General features: G+C 37.7%; 1 protein-coding gene across 1 annotated transcript in view; it reads left to right on the top strand.

Annotated features, from left to right (window-relative positions):
• The window catches only part of PLXDC2 (plexin domain containing 2), a 468,788-nt gene that overhangs the window by 204,593 nt on the left and 238,924 nt on the right, over positions 1-25,271 (top strand). Inside the window, exon 3 of the mRNA XM_028114162.2 lies at positions 11,271-11,417. Within this exon, the coding sequence (XP_027969963.1) occupies positions 11,271-11,417 (147 nt within the window). The remainder of the gene's footprint in view (positions 1-11,270; positions 11,418-25,271) is intronic.

The following is a 25,271-nucleotide window of genomic DNA, read 5'->3' as shown; positions in this document are numbered from 1 at the left end:
AGTCATAGACAAGAGATTGCTAGGGGGCTAGACCATGCTGCAAAGAGACCAAGTAGATAAAAATCCATACAGAAATGGTGAAGGTATGTGCAAAGGATGGGCATCATGAGAATTGGGGAAATAATCTGATATAATCAACAGGAGATATAGGAATTGGTTTTCGTTCTTCTGACACTGTAACAGTAAATTGAATTATATTCCATGTAATTGTTCTTAGTATCTGAAGAAGGTATTGCTATAGTACTGACTGATGTATATCGAAGGCTACTTGAAGGTAATATGTAATTGTTCCTATCATGCTGCAATTATGTGGAGCTAATTTAATACTCCTTTGTAAACTCTGTTCATAGGCTTTTCAATTGTGTTTAAATACATTGCTCTAATTTGATTCTTTGGGAACCCAGTAAAAGAAAGTGAAATGCTATCATTTGCTTTTTGTTAAGAGATACTCATATAACTTAAGTATCTGCCCACACCACATACCCTATAGATCACCTTCTTATTAATATAATTGGGAAAAGTGGGGGTTCAGGTGGGATTTTTATCTCACGTCTCTTTCCATGAAGTTTGTTCCATGTCTCATGATGTCCTCAATGTTCCCGGACCAACTGGTAACCACTTGTCATTCCGCTGGGCTGCTCCTGCAAGGCCAGGATGCTCACCTTATTCTATAATTTTACCTCTGGCAAAAGAGGAACTATGTGTGCAGAGAAGTTCACAGCTTCAATCCACTGTAATGAACTGAACACATAATAGCCTTCACTAAAGTGACAGAACTCACTAGCAACTGAGCGGGTGAGAACCAGAGATCAGATCACCTGCCTGCAAGTTTAATGTCTTAAACCATACCACCTTTCCCTTTCCCCCAACCCTTCCCCACCTTCCTTCCTGTACCCAGGACTTTGTCAGATTGTAGCTATGTCTCCAGCCTACTGCTTCTTTCTGAGATCCTTGAAAACAGGTCCTAGAAATAAGCCCACAAATTACAGTAGGATATAGCTAGAAGGAAAACATGAGCGACTCCTTAAATGTTTCTCATAGAATTATAGACATTGCCAAGATCTAGCAGTGCCTTTGAATAATTCTTCAACATTATCTCCCATACATTCTATCACAATGTTTCCCTCTAAGAATATGTTGTACTTTATACACATGAAACAAATTATTTCTGCATAAATGAATGAATAAAGAAGAGATGATTTAGCCATGCTTCTATAAAATGCTTACAACATAAAATCATTTTATAAAGATTCAAACTCTAAGTATTTCTCGCTCAAAATTTAGTAGAAATGAATAATTTTGTTTCTGTTAGTGCTATTTCATTTACAATAAGTAGAGAAAAAGATTGCACTCTACCTCAATTAGGTTATTGAAGCTAGTATTTTAAAGAAAAGGTTTAATGGAAATTTATCTATCAGCTATTTCACAAAGCCATTTTAAGTTATTGACCTTGAAGCTCTACACTGAGCGTGAATGTCTGATTTATAGTATGTTAAAGAAATCTTCCTTAAGCACTTTTCAAAGCACCTATCATACTAATTCTGTATTAACTGTGTATAACATCGTGGCCTTGTGTCTCTTGATATACGTCGGTGGTTTAATTCCAGGAATCAACAATTGATACTTTTAAGCATCTTCACATTTTTTAATGTTTTATGTGAAGAAAAAAGAAAAGAAAGTGGCTATATGTAATGTTTATTATAAAAATTTCAAACAATACGGTTAAGGAAAAAGAAACTCCCCCAAGTCCCATCACCTAGGAATAACCAATCAGTGTATGGTAAGTATCTTTTATACGCGTGTGTGTGTGTGTGTGTGTGTGTGTGTGTAATCAGAGAGGATAGAGAGGTAGGAGAGTAGAGATATACATCTATATTTAGATGGATGTAATTTTGTAAAATTGAGATTGCACTGTATTATATTTCAGGAAAAAAACTAATTTAACTCTGTATCTGCTGTCCTTTGGCAACATAGATGCCATCTGTGGCCCACTAGTTTCAGACTTTCGCATCAAAAGGTTCTCTTAAAATTAAAAATATGGGCTTATTATTTTTTAAGATTTTTTTTATTTGTTTGTTTGACAGAGAGAGACACAGCAAGAGAGGGAACACAAGCAGGGGGGAGTGGGAGAGGGAGAAGCAGGCTTCCCGCGGAGCAGGGAGCCGGATGTGGGGCTCGATCCCAGGACCCTGGGATCATGACCTGAGCCGAAGGCAGATGCTTAATAACTGAGCCACCCAGGCGCCCCATGGGCTTATTATTTTTTTAAACTATATTTCTGTATCTTAGATTTATACATCTATTATCTGGCATGGAACATGATTATTAGACTATTTTTATAGTTTCATGGTTCATATCATCTACATTGTGACTTACAGCCATAATAACTAAATTGTCTTATTTTTCTTAATATAATTTCCATCGAGTGAATGCTCACCATCACAGTGTTTACTACAGCTTCTCCATCCCTATGACCATATTCGATTCACCCCTTGGTAGATTTGGTTGTATAATTCGGTATTACATTTTAGGAAGATCTCATTTATGGTATATTCTCTCAGTATTTGTATTCATTAAAAATATGCTTGTGGATATAAGGGTGACCTGGCTGTGACATCTGTCACCTCATTGATTGCCAGGGTTGATTCAGCTGATCTGACTGGCTAGGTGGGTGTGCCCTTCCTCCCTCAAAACTCCATGTGAGTCCCTCCCAAAACTGCACAGTAGGTGGAAAAAGACTACCTTCCCCGGTAGAAGAGAACCATATTTCAATCAAGGGTATACGAGTAGCTATGAAACCCTGCTAGAACCTTCAGTCAATCTCTCAAGGTCCATTTGTAAGAGAACGTCGGGTAGTCAAGCTTCCAAGACTCCAGACACACCTTTAAAAAAAGAAAGGAAGAAAGAAAGAATATGTTTGTTGCCTTTATACTTAGATTATGGTTTTGTTGGGCAAAAATTTCTTAAGTGATAACTTTCTTCTACACAATGATTATGTAGACATTGTTTCCACTGGATATCATAGAGAAGTATCAGACTATCAAAGGTTTTTTCCTCTTTGAAGGAGGAAATCCCTTATGAATAAGTCGGTTTGTCTTTCTAGAGGTCTGTAAGACTTCTGCTTCATTTTTTAATTAAGGAAAATGTATTGAGGTATAATTGACCTACAATATTATATTAATTTCAGATGTAAGACATAGTGATTCAACATCTGTGTATACGTTGTGAAATGATCACCACAGTAAGTCTAGTTACCATCTGTCACCATATAATGTTAATGCAATATTACTGATGGGACTGTATTCCCGATGCTGAATGTTACATCTCCATGACTTATTTACTTTAAAACTAAAAGTTTATACTTGGGATCCCCTTTACCCATTTTGTAACCCCAACCATCTGGCAACCACCAATCTGTTCCCTGTATGTGACTCTGGGTTTTATTTGGTTTTGATTTTTAGATTTCACTTTTAAGTGAAATTATGGGGTATTTGTCTTTCTCTGCTTGACTTATTTCACTTAGCATAATGCCCTCGAGGTCCATCCATGCTGTCACAAATGGTAGGATTGCATTGTTTTTTATGACTGAATAGTAGTACATTTTATATATGCTACATCTTCTTTATCCATTCATCCAACAATGGATACCTAAGTTGTTTCCATATCTTGGCTACTATAAATAACGCTGCAGTAAACTTAGAGGTCCACATATCTTTCAAATCACTGTTTTTGTTTTTATCAAATGGATACCCAGTGGTGGAATTGCTGTATCATTTGGTAGTTCTATTTTTAATTTTTTGAGGAAAATTTCATCATGGCTAACCCATCTACTATAGCTTACAAGTATTCTCTTTATTCCACATACTTGCCAACACTTGTTATTTTTTGTCTTTTAGATAATAGTCATTAGACAGGTGTAAGGTGATACCTCATTGTGGTTTTGATTTACATTTCCCTGATGACTAGGGACGTTGAGCATCTTTTCTTGCAAGTGTTATTCTGCTTGATGTTGCCCCCTAAGTCCCTTAAGCCATCGTCAAGTTTTTTTTGTTTTTGGGGGTTTTTTTTTTTGTTTTTTTTTTTTACTTTTTACTGCTCTGTTTGAGGTCCAGTTTTGTATTCCAGCTTGCTGATCCATTCTTCTGCTTCATTCAATCTGCTGTTGGACCCCTCAAGTCCCTCTATTGTATTCTTCAGTTCAGTGATTGTAGTCTTCAGCTCCATGACTGCTGTTTGGTACTTCCTTATATATCCTATAGTTGAGGTTCCCACTATGTTCATCCATTCTTCTCCTGAGTTCGGTGAGCATCTTTATGACTATTACTTTGAATTTTTTTTCTGATAATTCTTTCTTTCATCAAGGTCTTTTTCTGAGGGTTTTGCCTCTTTCTTTTATTTGCAACATATTTCTCTCTTTCCTCATTTTCCTTGACTCTCTGTGTTTGTTTCTGTGTATTAGGTGAAACATCTACCTCTCTCAGTCTGAAGAAGTGGCCTTGTATATGTGATGAACCTCCTTGTTCAAACTTGTCCAAGCTCTTGGGTGTCTCTTGATTCTTTGTGATTGTCTAAACCCCCTGATTTATTCCTGGTATGTCCCTGTTTTTGAGAGTGTGCCAAGATCCATCCATGTTCCAAAGGGAGGAATCTCATTGAGCCCTTAGTTTCAGGCTGGAGACAAGAAGCCAGGCCCTCAGGTAGTAGGGTTTTTTTTTTTTTTTAAGATTTTATTTATTTATTTGAGAGAGAGGGAGAATGAGAGATAGAAAGCACGAGAGGGAAGAGGGTCAGAGGGAGAAGCAGACTCCCTGCTGAGCAGGAAGCCCGATGCGGGACTCGATTCCGGGACTCCAGGGTCATGACCTGAGCCAAAGGCAGTCGCTTAACCAACTGAGTCACCCAGGCGCCCCCAGGTAGTAGTTTTTACAGTGTGCAAATACAGTCCTGTGGGGCCATTATCATAATCCCTGCGGCCTCCAAACCAGGAGATCTAGAGGGGTCCTCTGAGTGACAGTTGCAAAAATCAGGGCTCCACATGGGTATATAAGCTCCTTTCTGGGAGGTCTTGTCGAGCTGTCGTGAGGTCAATGGGGTGTGCAAGGATGGTGCTTACATTCTTTGGGAGCACCTCCATGGCCTCCAAATGTGTGGAAACTGGAAGCTGTTTCTCAGGCTGAAGCTGCAGATTAAGTAAATAGGCCTTCTTCACAGGAAGACTGGGTTGTGGTGGCTGGCCAGGAACTCTCTTTCTCTGACTATTACCTTCCCCAAGGAGCCAGGCAATCAGAGCCGGGGGCAGCGGGGAGAGGTGCCTGTATGGATTGCATGCACCCACTGGCTTCAGCTAGGCAGCTAGAGAGTGTAGGGGGTAGGGCATGCTCACTAGCTTCAGAAAGACAGCCGGGGGCGGAGAGGGGGCTGTTGCGGGGAATGTCTTGACTGCATACACCTGTGGGCTCCAGGAATGCAATGGGAGAATTCCTTGTCTGTGTACATGCCAGCTTTAGGCTGAAAGCGGGGGAACGCCACAACCACTCACGCTCACCAACCTGAGCCAGGGAACAGGGAGTAAAGGGTTATAACTGCCTACTCACAGACTTTAGTTAGGGAGCTGGAGAACATTGTAACCATTTGCTGCGTCACCTGCCCCAAGCAGGGAGCAGGTGAGTACTGCAACCACCTGCACACTCCAGCCTCAGCAGGACAGCGGGCTGGTGCCATCACCACTCAGCCCTACCTGTCTTGGCAAGGTGGTAGGAGGATGCCAAGTTCAAACTCATCCACCTGTGCTCTCAGGGTAAGTGGAGAATGTAAAAATGGCCTTTGCCAGTGCCTCCATCTCCAAGGAGAGTTTCAGCTGTCCCTTACCTCTACAGCAGGTGCTTTTATTTATTGATTATTTATTTGTTCATTTTTGCAGCAGATGTTTTTATTTTTTTTTAAGATTTTATTTATTTGACAGAGAGACAGCGAGAGAAGGAACACAAGCAGGGGGAGTGGGAGAGGGAGAAGCAGGCTCCCCACCAAGCAGGGAGCCCGATGTGGGGCACGATCCCAGGACCCTGGGATCATGACCTGAGCCAAAGGCAGACGCTTAATGACTGAGCCACCCAGGCGCCCCTGCAGCAGATGTTTTTAGATTAGCAAATGAATTTCACATAGAGTCCAGGTGCTTTCCAAACTGCTCCCCCCTCCCCACCGGGTCAGGAGGCAAGTGAGACTTTACTTGAAACTTTTAAAAGGGAGTGAATCTCAGTTTTCCATAACACTTTGGATCCCTTGGACATCAGCACTTCTGGTTTTCCGAGCCAGATGTTTTAGGGGCTCATCTCTCTGGTGCAGATTCCGGGGGTTGCAGTGTCTGCTGTGGGTCACCAGCTCCTCACTCCTCCAGGAGAATGGCCAAGCAGGTGAGACCCCCTCCCTATTTTGTGCCCCCACAGCAGTGGTGGGATTTTGGTGAGACCATGTCTCTGCTTCTCCAACTCATCTCAGTGTGGTCTTTTTATCCCTTGTTGTGGAGAAGCACTTCACCCAGCTTGCAGATCTTTTTCAGAGAGAAAGGATCCTGATGTTGTTGTAGATCTGGTGCGTCCATGGGGGAGGAGTTGAGGTTAGGTTCTTCCCACACCACCATCTTGTGAAACGCCCCGCTGCTGCTTTTTTTTTTTTTTTAAACCTATGAGAAATGTCACCAGGAAATTTCTTGATATTCAAAATTCTATTGCAGATTTTCTTGGGGCGTGGTATATAGATTCAAGTCTTTCTTTAACTCAGAAAAATTGTTCTTCTAATACATTAAAAAAACTTTTCTATGCCACTGAATATATGTATATATATCATATATAGAATCTCTTTTTTCTATAATTTAGTCCTAACTAGTAATTTATTTCTATAAGTTACTTTTATAAATTTTTTATTTTTTATTCTGTTCTTTTTGGTGGGTGGAGGCAGAGGGAGAGAGAGAATCTTAAACTGACATCACAGCCACGGCGGAGCCCCACCTGGGGCTCCATCTCACAACCCCTGAGATCATGACCTGAGCCAAAATCAAGGGTGTGCCGCTTAACCAACTGAGCCACGCACACACCCCTTTTCTTACTGCTACTAGTGAATTCATCTCTGTAATTTTTTCCCTGAATACTACCAGCTTACTATTTTTCTTCTTTTATGATTGTATCATGTTCATTTAGTTTTTTTATCAACAATTTTTTAGAACGTTAGAGAACTATTTTTTAACTCTGTTTTTGAGGAACTTAATATATACAAGTAATACTTTAAAATATTATTTTTAAACGTTTACCTTTATACGCATTATGTAGTCCTTGTGAACTCGTATATGTGAGAAGGTAATATATTTGGTGTATATGAACACTTGATAAGAACCACTCAAATTATGATATCCCTTTATTCATTATGAAACTGTCTTTGTGAGGTAACCAACTGATTCAATGCTAAATGCCTTTCACTAAGAACTTTATGTTCTATCTATTCATATATTTCAAATGATCAGCACAGTGATGTTCATACCATCTATTCTTGTTTTAGTTTTAGTTCTCAGTGAAATAAATTTCGAGTTCAAATGCTGTTACTGCATGAGACAGTGTGAGGCATCCATAAAAATTACCCATCATAAAATCAACGTAACACCAGTGTTAGAAGACAGGTTAGGAGTGGGTTAGGAATTGTATAAACTGATTGTTGCAGAATGGTTAGGTATAGTTTTGATGATTTTTTCTCCCTGTATTTTTGGTGTATGTCCTCTGTTTATAGTTGCACATTTGCAGGCATATTTGAGAAGCATGGATTTATAGGATTTATAACTACCTACTGTGCTATCTACTTTCAGTTAACAGGTGGTTTCCTAAATAAATTGGCAAGTAGGCATATCACAGTAGTGTTTTGTTTTATTTTCTATGGCGTTAGAAATAGTTTGCTTTCAAGCAGGAAAGGAAAATCTTTGTGCCTGAAGTGGTTTTTAACAACTCTTTAAGTACCATTACTCCTATAAAGGACAAGATGTGGTTTTTTGAATAATTTGGTAGTGCTAAAGTGTCACATTTTTGAGACATCTATTTTATAGCTTTCCTTGAAAAACTGAGCCAAACGCCTCTCCCTGGAATTTAACAACTTGTGTCTCTAAATTCTGGGTAAACAATAGTCTTCCTCTTTGAATAAAAGTTGCCATGACAACCTGGCAGGCTTGGGCTATAGAAGTCAAACACCAAACTCCAGTCTTCAGTTTCTCAATATTTTCAAAGTTGTGACATTATTTTGGGCAGCTCTGATTTAAGTAAAAATGAACATTGTTTTCAATTAGACATATCAGTGATTGCAATTAGACAAAAATCATGTATATTTTTGCAACAATCCATCATTTGAGTATAATGATATTCTTTATGTTAACTTCAAGACTATCTCTTGATTAATTACAGAGACTTAGGAGTTAAGGGAAATACCAAAGTCATTTTAGATATGTCGATTGCAACAATTATATTGAACTCTATACTGAAAGTCTGTAATTTTGAAGAGAATATTTATTTGGTATTTATATGGTAATTTGGCAGCATCATAGACTCTGTTACATAATTCACCTAAAGAGCACATCTCTGACCTCAGTGTTGCTGAACTCTTTAGAATAATACTAGCAATAGGGAGAAAAATTAAAATTTTTATTAAACTTGTTGACTACTTCTTTCACAACCCCCTTATATGCGATTCATTGAAAAATGAAATGAATCATTGTCATGTGTAATTCAGGCTTGATGATTTCCAGCAGTTTAGATACAAGTTTCCATTCCTGCTGTGTAATTAGCTAGAATACCAGAATTGAATAGATGTTTGTTATCCAGATCTGTAAGTCTATAGAGAAGATTGCCTTACGCAATGTTGCTTAAGTTAAGTCTCTTTTGGTTGGAAGTTAGGGAAACTTGTTTGTCAGGATTCTTTTGGTGGACAATAACTCAATTCAAGGTATGTTTTAACAATTGAAAAAATTTAATGATTCATCTAAGTGAACAAACCAGGATGCACTAAATGCACTGGATGAGGGAGATGGCCTTTTTGTTTGTTTGTTTGCAGAGATAATGACTTCGTATCTATCAGCGTTTGCTTTATCCTCAGTTGGGGTTTCCTCGGGGTAGCAAAATGGTCGCAATAGTTCTAAGTCATACGCCTACCCGGCTCAGCAATCAGAATAAGGGAAATTATCTCCTTTTTATATAAACTTCTCCATGTCTCACTAATTGGTCTATTTTAAATTATGTGCATCTGATGCCCACGGGCTATTGTGGCCAACGGAATGGCAGGTGTCGAATGGCTTGTGCCCAATGTCGAAGAGGATACCCACCTCACAGCTTCCATGGTGAAGCCCCCAGACAGCGGGGAGGAGTTGAAAACGTGTTGGAGACACAACCAAATGCTTGTTCCCCTCTGAGAACCCAGTCAGTCAGGGCCATAATATTCTGGAAGGGAGTGCTAGAAAACCACTAGGGTATTAATGTCTCTTGGGCTGCGTGAAATCTTACTCATGCTTCTTTCTTTGTGTCTCCTTTTTTCTTCTTTCGCTGAAGAACTTTTTTCACTTTCATCATGGTTACACCCATACTTTGTACGTGATACCTAGAGTTTAATTAGAGATTGGAGGCTTACCTAGGACTTTTTTTTTTTATATCTTACTGTTAACATGGAATCACTGTTCTCAAGGTTTATATTTACAGTCATACTTTTTCTTTTAGTCGTGTGGCAAAATCTATTTAGAATACTGCTTAGAAAATTCCTTTCCTTTATGTAGTCAGTTTTATATATTTCTAGACTGATGACTTGTGAAAGGTACATGGAATTCCTGTTTTGACTAGATTTCAAGAATAATTGTATTTTATTTAATTAGCACCTCAGGAACAAATGCATCAGATGAAATTCACCTTCCAAACCTTATTATTCAAATCATATACCCTCTATTTACCAGACATTATCCTTACATATACCTGAGTGTTTTAAAATATATTTTCTCTAACAGACTCCTCAAATTGATAAGCACAGTTACATTTTATGGTAAAAAAAAAAAACTAAACTAAAATTCATTGCAACCCGTGTTAGGCAAGAATCATGTGATTTTCTGGACGTTTCTCAGCAATATCCCCTTTTAAAACATTTAAATCTCTTCATTGAGTGAGAAACATGAAAATTAAAGGTTTTGTGACAGGCACTGTGGTGATAATCAATAGTGAGAATTCAAATAAAAGTAGAATTTAATAACCCAAATTATAGGGGAAAAAATGTATTATTTCCATTCCTAGGATCATTAAGTGAGAGCAGGCCCTCGTTTTAAAGAAGAGAAGTTTGGATTTGTTGTCACTCAGTACTAATTATAGTTAGGTTTTCAGTAAATAGTTTCAAAAGTGACATTTTGTTTGGACGGCAATTAGATCCCTAGAATTACTGTGGTAAAAAGACTATTGTAAACAGAGTATACATTTTTCTCTATGTTTTATTTATGTAACAATTTCCTCTAAAGAGGCTTATTTTATGTATTTTTAAATCTAATTCGCTTTCCTTAGAGATTATTTAACTCCTCTGGCTATTTTGAAGAATAGTAACATGTCTAGTTTCACAGGATCATTTTTTTGTTCATTTTTTAAGAATTTTAGGGACACTATCTCTAGGGTTTTTTTTTTTTTTCTTTCCTTTTGGGGAGGAATTTTCTTTTAGTAGAACTCTCTCTACAGCTCTGTCAATTATATAAATCAGGTATATATTGACTTAAATGTTTCTTTGTTTTCCAGCCTTATTGAGGCTGGAATATGCAATTGACATATAACATTGTGTAAGTTTAAAGTGTATATCCTGTTGATTTGGTACACTTATATACTGCAAAATGATTACCACCATAGCATTAGCTAACACCTCCATCACATCTCATAATTACCATTTCTTTTCTGTAGTGAGACATTTATTCTCTTAGCTACCTTATAATTACGGTATCATTAACTATAGTCACCATGCTTTAGATTAGATCCCCAGAAGGTATTTGTCTTATAACTGGCAATTTGTACTCTTCAGCCGACATGTTCTCTTTTCCCCCATTCCACAGCTGCTGGTACCACCATTCTACTCTGTTTTTCTATGAGTTCAGCTTTTTTAGATTCCACATGTAAGTGAGAACATACAGTATCTGTCTTTCCCTGTCTGATTTATTTCACTTAGCATAACGTCCTCAAGGCCCATCCATGCTATCTCTGTTCTTGATGCGCATTATTCTTTTATTATAGGAGGACACAGATCACAATTACTATATATCTCGGATATATGGTCCATCTGATTCTGCCAGCCGGAGTTTGTGGGTGAACATAGACCAGATGGAAAAGGACAAAGTGAAGATTCATGGAATATTGTCCAATACTCATCGGCAAGCTGCAGTAAGTGCTTTGGCATTTTGAGGGTTTTTGTCTGCTGTGAAAAAATTTTTGCTTTAATTGGTACACCAACATTGTTTGTTGTGATCACTTTTTATTACTTAGTTCTACAATTGCAATATAGATTAGTAATTGCATATAAGATCTTAAAGAAAACGAAAAAGAATTATTTTGAGAGGTCACCGTCAATTTAACTAATAATTAATTAAATAAATTAACCATAATTTCCCTAGTAAAATGATGTGTTGAATATTTGAAGTCGAGATTGTTCTTGGGTGGTTTTCAGTCGTTTTGTAATCTATGAATTTAGAGAACATTAAAAAAAAAACTACATGAATTTGGTATCTCCCATTTTACATGAGTTTATTAATCTCTTGATCTGAAAAAGATTTCACCAGAAACATTTATGATTCCGATAGCACATGTAGACCAAATGACATATCTCAGTGAAGAAGTTTGACATAAAGGAAAAAAATTAAATCTGGAAGTCTCCGAACGTGTTTTCAGTCTGAGTTTATAATTTACCAGCTCTGGCTTCGTAACAAGGGATGTAACTTTGTAATGAGGTGTAGTTTCTGTGTCAGTATAGTGCGGATGACACAATATTACTACTGGTCTCACCTCACGTGGTCATCCGTATCCTATTCCACCTGTCAGACTGCGTGCTTACGTGGATTAGCTTTTCAATCTTCACAGCATATTTTCCCTATTATTTAAATATTATTGCCATCCAGGTATTGCAGATGAGAGAACTGAGTGTTGGAAAGGTCAAGGAACCTGCCCTAAGGTCTCCAGCTAGTAAGTGCTGAGACTCAGATGTTAGCCTAGGCAGCCAAGCCCACTCTCAAAATGTGTGTGTAGAATATATCCTACTTGGGGTTCCAGTAGTTTGGGATAGTCATTTTCTGATCAGTGCCTGATTTAACATTTCAAAAGTTAAGTAACTTTTTTTTTGCTCTCATGGGTAATACCAGTAATCTTACCATCAGTGAAATCATGTCTTTGCAGTTTAATAGGACTTAAAGTAAAAACACAACAACTTTAGCCTTTCAAATGCAATCACCATTATTGATTTAAAGATAGAACTAATAGAGTCAATGGCTTACGTGATTTAAAGAGGCACGGATTTGATGACTATATCAAAACTTTTGGCCAAGAACCTTCACTGTATATATGTAGACTTCCCTCTTTCCAGGAGATCAACTCCTAACAGTTAAAATGAAAATTAATTATAACTCACCGTGAGATGATTCATTGAACTGTCAGTATGGAGCACATGTTTTCTGAGGCTGAGAAGCAAACAAAGGAGCCATATCGCCTTACTGAATTCCATCATCCCTTTTCCATATTCAGGCAACCCCGGGCAAGATGACAGATTCAGAAATGATTCACTGTTGAATTTAGAACAGATTTTCAAAAGAAGAGAAAATGAGAAAGATTAGATTAGGCCAATGTCTATCAGAAATTTCTTGCATTTGACAATCTTCCCACTACATTACAGTACCTAATAGTGTAAAATGCCCTTTGTGAAAGTTCAAATGTTGGGTGCATCCAATTGAAGTTTCCATAAATTGGCCCAATCGTGGTGTCAGCCACTATGGATGAAATCTCTAGGCAGAGAATGAGGATTATCAGTTAAACTGTTAGCGGATTTCTTCTTACACACTTTCACCATTTCCTGTGCTTTCCCAAAAGTGCAGCAGTTTGTGTGTCTCGTCTTTCCTTGAAGAATATTTTTTCTCTTTGGAAGAGGGGTCACTTGGTCGCCATGTAACCTCAGTTCTCTGATTAGTCTCAAGGAAAATTATGATGCTGTAATGAGCCATTTTTTCTTCCTGGTAGTGTGGGAGTGATACTGTTGCTTTCAACACCAAGGATTGGCCTAAATGCAAATGCTTGAGCTTCTGCTTGTAATTTATCTGGTGTTCCTGCAGAGACTTTTAAATACTTATCATTGGTAGAAACCTTTATTTTAGCTGCTCTGTCATTGTCATAGCTTGGTTTTTTGTTTTTTAACAAGAATTTTAGCCATCATCAAACATTCCTTAAGAGTTAGAAATTGGTCCTATACCCATTTTCCCTATCACTATCAACAGAACATACACACACACACACACACACACACACGTACACACACACACACACACACACATATACCCCTAGGTGCATGCTTCCATTTACAACAACAGAATTGATAATATTTCTTAGTTTCTTTTATTTTTTTCCTGGAAAACTTTGCCATTTAGAGTCCTTCACCTAAGTATGTTTTATATCTTGGAACCTATACATTTAGTTAATAGAATATTTTTTATAAAATTTCTACAAACATTCTTGCTTTGTTCAGTGTGACTGTTAAATATTACTCTGAGATTTCCAAATTGTAAAGAGCGATTCATGTTTTAAAATTGCCTCGGTTGGACAAACCATGAGAGACGATGGACTCTGAGAAACAAACTGAAGATTCTAGAGGGGAGGGGGGTGGGGGAATGGGTCAGCCTGGTGATGGGTATTAAAGAGGGCATGCACTGAATGGAGCACTGGGTGTTAACATGCAAACAATGAATCATGGAACACTACATCAAAAACTAATGATGTAATGTATGCTGATTAACATAACATAATAATAATAAAAAAAAATTGCCTCAGTTGGCCTCCCCACCTTTCCAGTCTTGCCTGATTCTCTTTTCCCCATTTCTGTTATGCCTTTCTGGGAGCAGAATCAGGTTGATGACAGAATTCTAATGTATTATGACCAGGGGGCACTCTAGGGTCCATAAACACCCTCCCTCCTACCCCCACACAACACACACACAACCCAGGCTCCACACTGCTGCTACTTTCCCCCATGATGTTACTGAGAGGCTTTAGCACAAGGGAAAATGACAAATGGGAAATGTCACATCCACTTTATTAATTAGTTTTGTTGATGTCATAAGCATCATAATCTTTGGTGCAAAGCTCTCTGGTAATTTAGCTGGAAACAGGACTTAAATTTAAGCTCTAAGGGAAGAGGGGAGTTTCTCAAATCTTATCACCCAATGATATAATTTCCATGACCAAGGACATACATTCTGTGAACAAATTAGACAAAAAAGAGAAAAGAAATATGTATCTAAGGGCAGACCCAAGGGCATTTGGCTAATCCAGCCCTGGATAAGCAGGAGGTAAATGAGAAAGCTGGAAAAGATTGTGCATCCCTGAGGATGCAGCTTCCCTCCCCCTTCCAGGCTGCTTCAGAATGGCTCAGAGGAAGATAAAGGAGTGTCTGACTTGGAAGCATGATTTTTTTTTTTTTTTTTTTAAGATTTATTTATTTATTTTTAGAGAGAATGCTCATGAGAGAGTATGCCCATGCATGCACTCAAGTTGGGAGAGGGGCAGAGGGAGAAGGAGAGAGAGAGACATCCCCCTCCCCCCACCCCCAGCACAGAGCCAGGTCACAGGGTTCTATCCCCGGACCCCAAGGTAGTGACCTGAACCAAAATCAAGAGTCTGCTGCTTATCCAACTGAGCCACCCAGGCACCCCCAGCATGATTTTTTAAAGAAATATTTTCCCCTCCACCCCATTATTTATAAATGTCTAAACAGCATTTTGGAGTCTTAGATTAATATTCTCATAAGAGGAAGGGAGTGGAATTGAAGTAAGAGCTTTCCCTTTTCTCCTTTCCACAATATTTTATAATTTCAGGGCAGAGGAAAACTTAGAAATCATTTGCTTCCAATGCTTCATAAGCTGAAACACATTGATTTCTTTTTCCTTTTAGAATGTAAATCATACTCATTAGTATGTATATTACATATGTGTGCTATAATTTGATTATAATCTCCCCATTGTCCTTTTTGGTTTGAATCACATTTCTTAAATCATTATTGCAAAAAAAAAAAAAAAACAGATGTTAAAACCTAGTTTTAACTTTGACAGATTAAAGGAAGAAGCATGTTTTCGTAGACAAAGGTTAGTGAAAATTTGTCTAAGTCCCTACCATATGGCGAGCAATGAGCCAGACGCTTTATATTCAAATACTAGTACTTATTTGGGTTTTTTGGCCTTTATTCAAAGTCACACAGTTGCCAGACTGCAGATCTAGAAGTTTCTGACTAGGAACCCATCCGACTTGTTTCTTTTCCTCTGTGTGAACCTTCAAATTCCACACTTTCGATATTTTCTTTTTTTTTTCTTAAGATTTTATTTATTTATTTGAGAGAGAGAGAAAGAATGAGCAGAGGTGGAAGGGTAGAGGGAGAGAGAGAGAGAGAAAGAAGCAGACTCCCCGCTGAGCAGGGAACCCAACATGGGACTCGATCCCAGGACCCTGGGGATCGTGACCTGAGCCGAAGGCAGACGCTTAACCGACTGAGCCACCCAGGCGCCCCATGCTTTTGGTATTTTCTTCTGTATATCTATATCCATATTATTTACTTTGTTGCTGGGCACGAAGTTTGATTCTGCGGCCAGACAAATTAGAATTATTTTTCTTTCTGAAACCACAGCTTATGAAATTCTGATTCACAACTTCTAGAGAAGTACCACTGTCCTGGTGGAAGGAATCCAGGGTCACGGAGGTCACGAAACCTTGGCTCCAAAACTCATTTTCTTGGTTTCTGGCTTCTCTGTACCTCAGTTTTATAACTTGGAAGAAAGGGGGGGGAAATGCCTGCCTTGACTACCTTCTAGTGCTATTTTAAGAATAAAAATGAAATGGATAAGAAAGGATACTGAAAATGTTAAATAAAAATGTGATTGTAAGGCAGTGAGATTTGAGAACCCTCATTCTTGATAATAAAAAATAACCCCCAAATAAGTTAATTCCCAAGTGCTCTCCAAGAGTCTCCAATAGATAGATATGCATCTATGTATTTATATCTATATTGTATCTCCACTATTATTATTATTATTATTATTTTTGTCCAAGAAAACACCAGTGTGCTCCTGGCCAAACATAAACACACTCTTAGCTTAAAAAAAATTTATCTTTCCATCTGTTGGTAGAAAGATTGATTCTTTATATAAGAAACCCAAGCAAAATGAAATGAAATTCTGATATCTCTGTCATAATTCAGGTAAGGTTTTTTATGGAACTTGTATATTTTTTGATGTCTTTTTTTTTATTTTGAAAATTGGACTGTTCTCAGTGGAGATCCTCAGGCTATATGAATATATGGTCTGTATGAATATATAGTCATTAAAAAGATTAAGTTGGGACATTTGGGTGGCTCAGTCAGGTAGGTGTCTGACTTTTCATTTCGGCTCAGGACATGATCTCAGGATCCTGAGACTGAGTCCCGTGTTGGGCTCCATGCTCAGTGGAGAGTCTGCTGGAGATTTGCTCTATCTCTCTCCCTCTGCCCCACCCTGCCTCTCTCTCTCTCAAATAAATAAATAAATCTTTTTTAAAAATTAAGTTTTCTCTTTTCTTTTTTTGGTCCAAGAAGGTAACATCATTTCAACTAGCATTTTCATGGGTTTTTCATTTGCATAATGTTGATGTTGGTGGGCTAAATTTGGATGTCTGTGGTGACTTGATCAGTTGTGTTCTCATACTGCACAATTTCCTTTTTTCCTGTGCATCACAAAATCTGTTGAGAAGTGCTTATTTTTCTAAATGATTAACTCAGAAGTCAATGTAATTTGCTGTCTCGATTAGGCTGCTATCTAGACCACACATTTTTGCCTGAGTTCTGTTCACACTAACAGTAAGTGGCTTTTATTTATTTTTACTTTGGCTTGTTGGATAACTTGCTGCTTTCTGTCATTTGAGTTGTTCCATTTCAAACAAGACACTCACAGTTTATCAACCTGGCTTTATTTGCCTTTGTCCTTAGGATTTTCCTCTAGTTTAATAACAGATTGGCATGAGTTGTGTCTCCATGAGATTCTCTACCTAAATTTTGGTTTAATTAGTTCATTTTACTATTATTATTATTATACTTAAGTCACTTACCAATTTTGAGAATAATTCTCTCTAACCTCAGGAAAGTATTAATTGAGGGACTTTTATGGAAAACAAAGTCATGTCTTTGTTCCATTCCACAAAACTAACATGAATTAGAGTAGCTGAGTCCTGTTGCCCTGCATCCCAGGGAAATGAGTTGGTCCACCGGCCGTAAAGCCGGTAAATAAATACGCAGAAAGGTCTATTCCTTCTCCAGCTGATGGCTTTAATAACACAGATTAAGCATTCCTTAGGCTCACCTAATGTGCTGAGTTTAGTAAACATGTTTTACTGATACAATTACCTAGATAGATGTATATTAGTAATTATTTAAGCCAACCTTGAGACCCTTTCTGTGAATCTAGGAACCACTTCAGACGTAGAAAGGACTTTGGAGAGTCTTAAAGTTAGCTTTATGAAACCCACAGTGATCAGTTTTTATGCATGTAGCAGGCCTTAGTTTTCCAAACCAAAAACATACTTTTTTAAAAATATTTCTCCATATTGTGTCTTTAGTGAATGGCTACCATTATTTGTATAAAATTAGAGTCATAGGAGGTAATCTTATTCATCCTCTGTGACCAGTGACGGCTGTAAAATAATTCTAGATAGATAAATCTCTGCCCAGCTTTCAAAGTCACAAGTGAGGCAAACACTTGAGGTTTCTGTGAAACCTTCTTGGAAGATTTCATTTGCATTAAACTTTCATAATCATAAAGCTACTAACATGGGACTCCACAGCCATGTCTCAGGTAGAATAAATAAGTTCACTTACTCTTGTCTTTCCTTCTAGATTGTCTTCTCCGAACTATTTTTGATCATCTTTTCTGAGATCTCTCCATGAGGCCATGAAGACTTAGTAACAGTTAATTTTAGAAAACGTGACTGCAAAACATATTGTCATCCTAAAGGTGTAAAATTATAAAGCTTTCACATGACTCTTTTGCAGGGGAATGTTTTATAACACAGAAAAGTTAGCAAAACATGGAATATAATATTCTTAAGGGGGAATACTACTAAAGGAAAATGGACCTTCCTAATTCTTAGGAAACATCTGAAATTATAGAAGATGAAAGATTTAAGACACTTTGTTTGGGACTGAGATTTCTTGGGCAAGCTAGTATTTTAGAATCTTCTAAAAATATTGGTTATACCAGGGCGCCTGGGTGGCACATTGGGTAAGCGCCCAACTCTTGGTTTCAACTGAGGTCATGATCTCAGGGTCGTTGAGATTGAGCCCTGCATTGGGCTCTGTGCTCAGCACAGAATCTACTTGAGATTTTCTCTCCCTCTCCCTCTGCCCCTGCTGCTCATGCTCTTTCTCTCTCTCTCACTAAAATAAATAAGTAAATCTTAAAAATATATATATATGTATAATACTAATTTTCATTATCTTTATTTTTGTCTATTTCTTTTTACCAAATTATAGCCGATTGCTTACCCTAGGGAAAATAGTCAAAATCTTACATTGTTTGTTTATAAATTGGCTTCCCATTAGAATTTCTGCTGTGCCTCAGTTTCCAGCCCCAGAAAGTGGGTGTCTCTTTCTTTCTTTACTGGAGGTGCCCTGTTAAAATGCCAGTGGGACTAGAAGTGAACCACCTGAAGCCACTCTCAATTGATAATGAATTGCCAGGAATTTCTTATCATGCAGCAGCTCCTACCTGAGAAGAAATGCCAAGTAAGGTTCATTGCTGATAAATGGGTCAAGGGTTAGGCACCCAAGCCCTAATCCCCTGCAAGGTAGACTGTAGAGATGGGTAGGTTTTCCTAAGGGAGCGGCTCCCAGAAGCTGTGTTGAGAGGCATCATTTTTCACGGCTTTTGAGAAATCCAGAAGTGGCCAACTGTGGTAAATGTTAAAAATTGGTGAATCTGTATAAACGATATAGAGGGTTCTTTGTATTATTTTTGTAACTTAAGTTTGAAATGATTTCCAAATAAAAAGTTAAAAAAGAGAAGTTAACAGAGGAGGATGAAGAGGTATAACTGAACTTGACCTAAATTTCAATTTCAATCTGTAATTGTTTTTGAATTATTTAGTTACTCTTCTGATGAACTTGGCCTTCATTGAATGCCAAATCTTAACACCTCAGTCAAAAGGCAGCTTGATATCATGTTTAAATATACAGACTTAGAAACAGGCTGCCTGGATTTGAGTCCCCACTTTGCCAACGACTACTGGGTGACTTTGACTGTGTTATTTACTCTCTGTTCGTCAGTTTTCTCAACTGTAAAATGGGAACGATCATAGTACCTACTTCTAAGCTTGTCATTAGTATTAAATGACTTAACATTTGTGCAGTGCTTAACTCAGTGGCTGACGTGGTGCTAGAGATATCCGTTGCATTAATGCTAACAATCATCATGCAAACATTTAACTTTTTTAGCACAGTTATTTTCCACTGACAAGAAAGAAGGGAAGACAGATTGTAATCAACTGAGACAAGGGAGGACCTTTGCAAACTTCAAAGGCTACATCCATAGGAGTATTTTTCCTGCCCTGCCCTGTTTGAGGATCACTGGTCAAGGACATAACAAGAGTGTCATTGTCCTCGGTGTACTGTCACCACGAATCACTGCTTAGGCGCGTGGCCTAAGGAATTGATGCATGGAGATACCTCCATGCATCAATTCCTGAAATGGAAAATTTCAGGCCATGTAAGTGTTACCAGGCGAAGTGAGACAATATTATCCAGAATACAGTCTATTTACCCTTTTAACACATTTCACGCTTGCTAAAGTTTCCTTACAACACTGTTTTTAGTGTTTCAAAGACCACCGACTGAGCCACCCAGGCGTCCCCAGACTCTGTATTTTAACAAGCACCCCAGGTGATTCTCGTGTACACTTCAGCTTCAGACGCCTGGCAGAATCCACTGCCTTGCTTCTAGAACAGTGTGGAAAATCCAGAAGTGGCTTCTGGGTCTCACCCTCCTCCCACCCACTCTCCAAGGGCTTCTTTCTAAAAACCTCTTACTCTTTCTCTGTTCCCCTGAACGGTGTTGCTCTGCACCCTGCTGAATGGTAAATATTCACACAAACTACTTTGAATAATTCTCAAAATGTGCAAATACAGGCAAGCTACGGCAAGCCAAGTGCTTGCTGGGAACCATGCAATGAGAGAGGTCAAAAGATACAGTGATAGTTCACTTCTCTAGTTCTCTAGTTCTCTAGTTCCTTCGAAGGAGCATCACGTAAGGGCACAATGTTTCCATTTTGTTTGCTAATATAGGAATAGTCCCATGCAGAGTGTCATTCAATATGCAGAGTTAATTAAGTTCTTAGTTCTGTGAAGAAAAAAGTGCTGAGGCAGTTAGAATTTCTAACTCAGAAAATCAATTCAATTGATGGGCTTTATTTCTGAAAGGAATAACCAGTCCCTTGTCCATATATTTACATATTGATTAGCCCCTTTCCATGAACATTTTGATCTTTTAATTAGGTTTCCCAGTGTTTTTAGTTACTGGATTAACGACCATGTCCTGGCCGCTCCTTCCGGGCTGTGAGAGGTGGTTAACATTGCATTTTTCCAAAAAAAAAAAAAAAAAAAAAATGTACATGGTAAAAACATTATGAGTTATACTGCCCACTGCAGCTATTTTATTTCTAGAATACACTCAGCTCATTTATGGCTGAGAAGCAGGATTTTACTTTAGGGACTATCAAAAGAAGTTGGTATCGCTGCTGTCTACATGTATATGCCTCTCCCTCACCCATTTTCTCTCTCTAAGAGTTGCTTATTGGGGAAACCTGTCCTTTTAAATTTTCTATTTCTACATCTACGTACATACGTATGTATGTACTCACATTTGTATCACTCTACTGTCTCAACTTATGTTACTTTTGGGAAGGGATCGATTTTAGTGAACCGGGTGAATAAACCAGTGACAGGCAATTACCACTGAGAACTGTAAAAAAGAAAACAAATGTTCTCTAAGTTTAGAAAATAGGAACCCTGGATCTACCCTTGGAGCATAAGAAATGGAAGCATCCATAACAAATGTGCAAAAGAAAAAAAAAAGTTCAGGCTGTGTGTATGTCTGTTGAGAAGGGACTTGTGTGTGGCCGTCAGGCCTCAATGGCACGTGGCTCAGTCCGTCCAGGTCCTGCGATACTGAGTTTCATCTAAGAACACTTCCTTTTTCAGATTTTCTTTTTTTATGGCTTTGGCCTCATGCATCTAGGAGCCTTCTGACTATGACTTATCACTACATTTTAAAGGAAATTGTTTTGTCTACCAAGAACAAAACCATGAATGACTGGCAGTATTAGGAGTCCCAGGGAGAAAACACAGTTATGGAAGTTCTGATAAGAGGTAGGAAAAGAAGCACCTGGTATAAAAGAAGGGGGATAGAATAATATAGGGGTCAAAACTCAAGAGTTTTGGAGTCAAACGTATGTGGATTAAAATTCTAGCTTTAGTACTTCTAGTGGTTAGAAATTATTACTTGGGTTTGTGTGTGTGTGTGAAGTATTTTTTAATAATTTCAGGCTTGCTAAAAAACTTTTAAGAAATACTGAAAGAGTTCCTGTATAGCTTTCAGCTAGCTTCCCCAAATGTTAACAAGACCTTATATACTCATGGTATAATTTTTGATACTAAAACATCAACACTGGTCCTATACTCTTAACTAATCTGTAGGTCTCGTTCATATTTGTTAATTGTCCCCAAACCATCTGTTTTTCTTGTTTAGAATCCAATCTAGGACCTATATTGCATGTATTTGTCCAATCTCCTAGCCTCCTTTAATCTATGACAGTTCCTCAGTCTTTCTTTGTCTTTCCTGAACTTGACACTTAGAGTATTGGCCAGTTACTTCATATAATGTCTCTGATTTGGGGTCAGTCTACTGTTCCTTCATGTTTTAGCACAGGTCTCTTTTTGGCAAAAATTACTTTTTGTGGTGTTACAGAAATGGTATTTTGTCCTTCGCTCTGCATCATATCAGGAGGTACATGAATGGTGATGTTAACTTTGGTCACCTGCTTTGGGTGATATCTTCCAGATTTTGTTCCTTCACTGTGAAGTTACTGTGTTTCCTTTTGTGATGATCAATTATCTTTTGCAAGACACTTGGTGACTATGCAAATATGCTGTTTCTTATCTTACTCCGTCTTCTAATTTTAGCATTCCTACTTGCTAAATACAGGCAAAATACTTAGCATAATGGCTGATATAGTATATGCTAATTCCATTTTCCCAACCCCAGTAAATACAGTCGTTATGATTATTTCAATATAACAAACTTGAGGGCATCATAACATTGCTCAGAAACATAGTATCTAATTGTGATATTCTATTGGTAGAGCAGTTTGCCTGCATTGATATTAGAGACAACAGATATCAAATCACTTCCAGTTATTTGTTAGGAATCAAATAGGGAGCTATTTTTATTTAGGAAACTAGTTTCAAGGAAATTCACTGTCATTGACTCAGTGCTTATGAAGGTCCACCTGTTATTTGGTATTTGATCCTTATAATAATCCTCTGAAGAAATGTCTTTACTCTAGATGAGCAAACTGTGGCTTACGTAGGTTAAATAATTTGTGAAATCACACAGCTAGGAAGCACCAAAGCTGGGACATAATTTCAAGTCTCTCTGACTCCAAAATCTTGCTAGATCATTAGAAATGAGGAAAGAACCATTGCAAATTGAAAAATAAAGCTTCATCTAGCTCCAGTAAAAGATTACAAAATGTGTATTTTGTGATTGGTAAAGGAGTAAGGCTCTGGTAATCGATCCTAAGCATTTATAGGTGAATGAGTTTTATGTGGACTTTATCCAGGTTCAAGAGAATTAATTGTTTTGTGCATTCTGGAAGAATATATCACGTCGCAATTAAGAAATTAAGTTTATTCATAGTTATCTACAAAAAAGTTATCCTAATAAGAATGATTATTCAATCATTTTTATTTACTAGAGATATAAATCTTATTGGAAATGAGATCATTTATTCAGGTGTTCTAGACAAAAGCCAGTGTCAGGAGAAATACCCATGTAAATAAAGCTAAATAAAGCTAAATGTATGTTTTTTCTTAAATTTTGCAGTTCCTCTCAATGCCAAGGCTTGCCATAAATAAACTGAAAAGTATATGTCTCAAGATTTATTTGATTTACTTTTTGAAATGTTTTTAGGAAAAATAATACAGATCTCATTTTGCCAATAATAATAATAATAATAATATCCCACCTATTTGACAGCCTCAGGATACATCAAACATCAAATTATTTGAATGATTAAAAATAGAATGTTAAAATATATGGATAGAAATTAATGATTGATTCATGAATTCATTCTCGAATAAATGAATACTCCCTAAATTCTTTGGACCCTTTGCTATCATGAACCCATGAAATCAGCAATTACTTAAAGTTTAGTTACTATTAATTTTCTTGCCACAAGCTTTTCACCAGGATTATGTCTTATACACATGAAATAAAGACTTGGGGGAACCAGGAAAGTGTAGCTTTATTATTGTACATAAGAAGATGTCTTTAAAAAAAAAACAAGTTATCTTAAAATTAAAAAGCAGTTTTTATTAATGACATTTAAAAAAATGGCTTTTAGGATGATAAATGTGCCCACTCTACATACTTAACTCATATTAGGAGGTTTCTGTCTTCAAGGTGTTACAGGCATTGGCAAATTAATTTATCGTTGTAATACCATGGAGACATAGGTAAACAAGTTAAACTGGAATAGTGTTTACTTAGGATTACAATTCCTGTGTTATTAAAAAAGAATTAGCAGAGATCATAATAATTAGTCTGAAACAGATAGCAATTGGCCTAAGAAAAATATGTAGAAGAGGCAATAAGAGGTGCAGACACACTTAGAAATCTGGGGGAATGGCCCTGATTGAGTCTGATAGTCTGTTCCCAACAGTAATTTCATGGGGTACATTGTGGGAGAGCATGATGTGGTTTTAAAGGTCACAGTTGTACATGGCTGTACCTGCCATAAATCTGCACCAGACCACCTGGGATCTATTTATATACTTCTACAAACTCTTCAAAGAATGTTTTATAAGTCTATCCTCCCCCATATGAAGAAGTCATATGTGCTTGTTGTCTCAAAATTACCATTTCTCCTTTCAAATAATTCACTGCTTTCTACAGAGTGTAAGGAAGTAGCAAATTCAGTTGATTTTATTTATGTCAAATATGCTCTTGAAAATTTCACTTCTGAGCTTTTGTATTTTTTCCCAGACTGTTAATTAATAATCACATGACAGGTTTGCTGAACCCTTCCTCCCTTTGCATGATATATTGCTTAAGGGATGAGATCCAAGACAGGATAATGTGCAAAGTATGGTAATTACACTGTAGTTTCAGTATTATGTTGGCTTTTGTTTATTGTGGCTTTTTGTGACAAATTCCAGGGTTCTGTTAGCCTTTCTGGTTGCAGAAGAGTTCCTGGTTGCATATACAACTTGGGTTCGTTCTTATTTATTTTTATTATGTGGCTGAAGGATGCTTAAGTAATGAATCTTCTCACACCTAACCAAAACAATTCTTTGTCTTGCCCTCTTTCTCTCAATTGGTGGTACTGTGTCCCCCAGTCACCCAGTTAGAAACTGGCCTTTTTTCTAGACTATCTTCCTCCACTCCCAATTTAAGGGTCCTTCCAATAATCACGAAGTCCTTCTGGTTTTACTTTCTACCTGTATTTTGACCCATCACTTCTGCTCTCGTGGCTTAAGGTCTCATCTGGCTAACTTCTGGTTGTTTCTTTAGAAGAGTCAGTGTTAGTGCCATCTGCTCTGGGATAGGTGGCCTCTCTTTGTCCTTACTCTGCCCCTGCCTTGTCCTGCTGTTTATCCCTATGTGATATTCCCTTGCACCGCTTTGTGAACTCCTTGAAGGAAGGAACTGGGTGGGACTTATTGACTGTTTTATCCCCAGACCCTGATTTATGG

The sequence above is a fragment of the Eumetopias jubatus genome, unplaced genomic scaffold, assembly GCF_037043125.1.
Source record: "Eumetopias jubatus isolate StellerSeaLion01/CBP00866 unplaced genomic scaffold, mEumJub1_p1.0 scaffold_8, whole genome shotgun sequence".
NCBI classification, from domain to species: Eukaryota; Metazoa; Chordata; class Mammalia; order Carnivora; family Otariidae; genus Eumetopias; species Eumetopias jubatus.
This window is presented reverse-complemented; position numbering and strand designations above follow the sequence as displayed.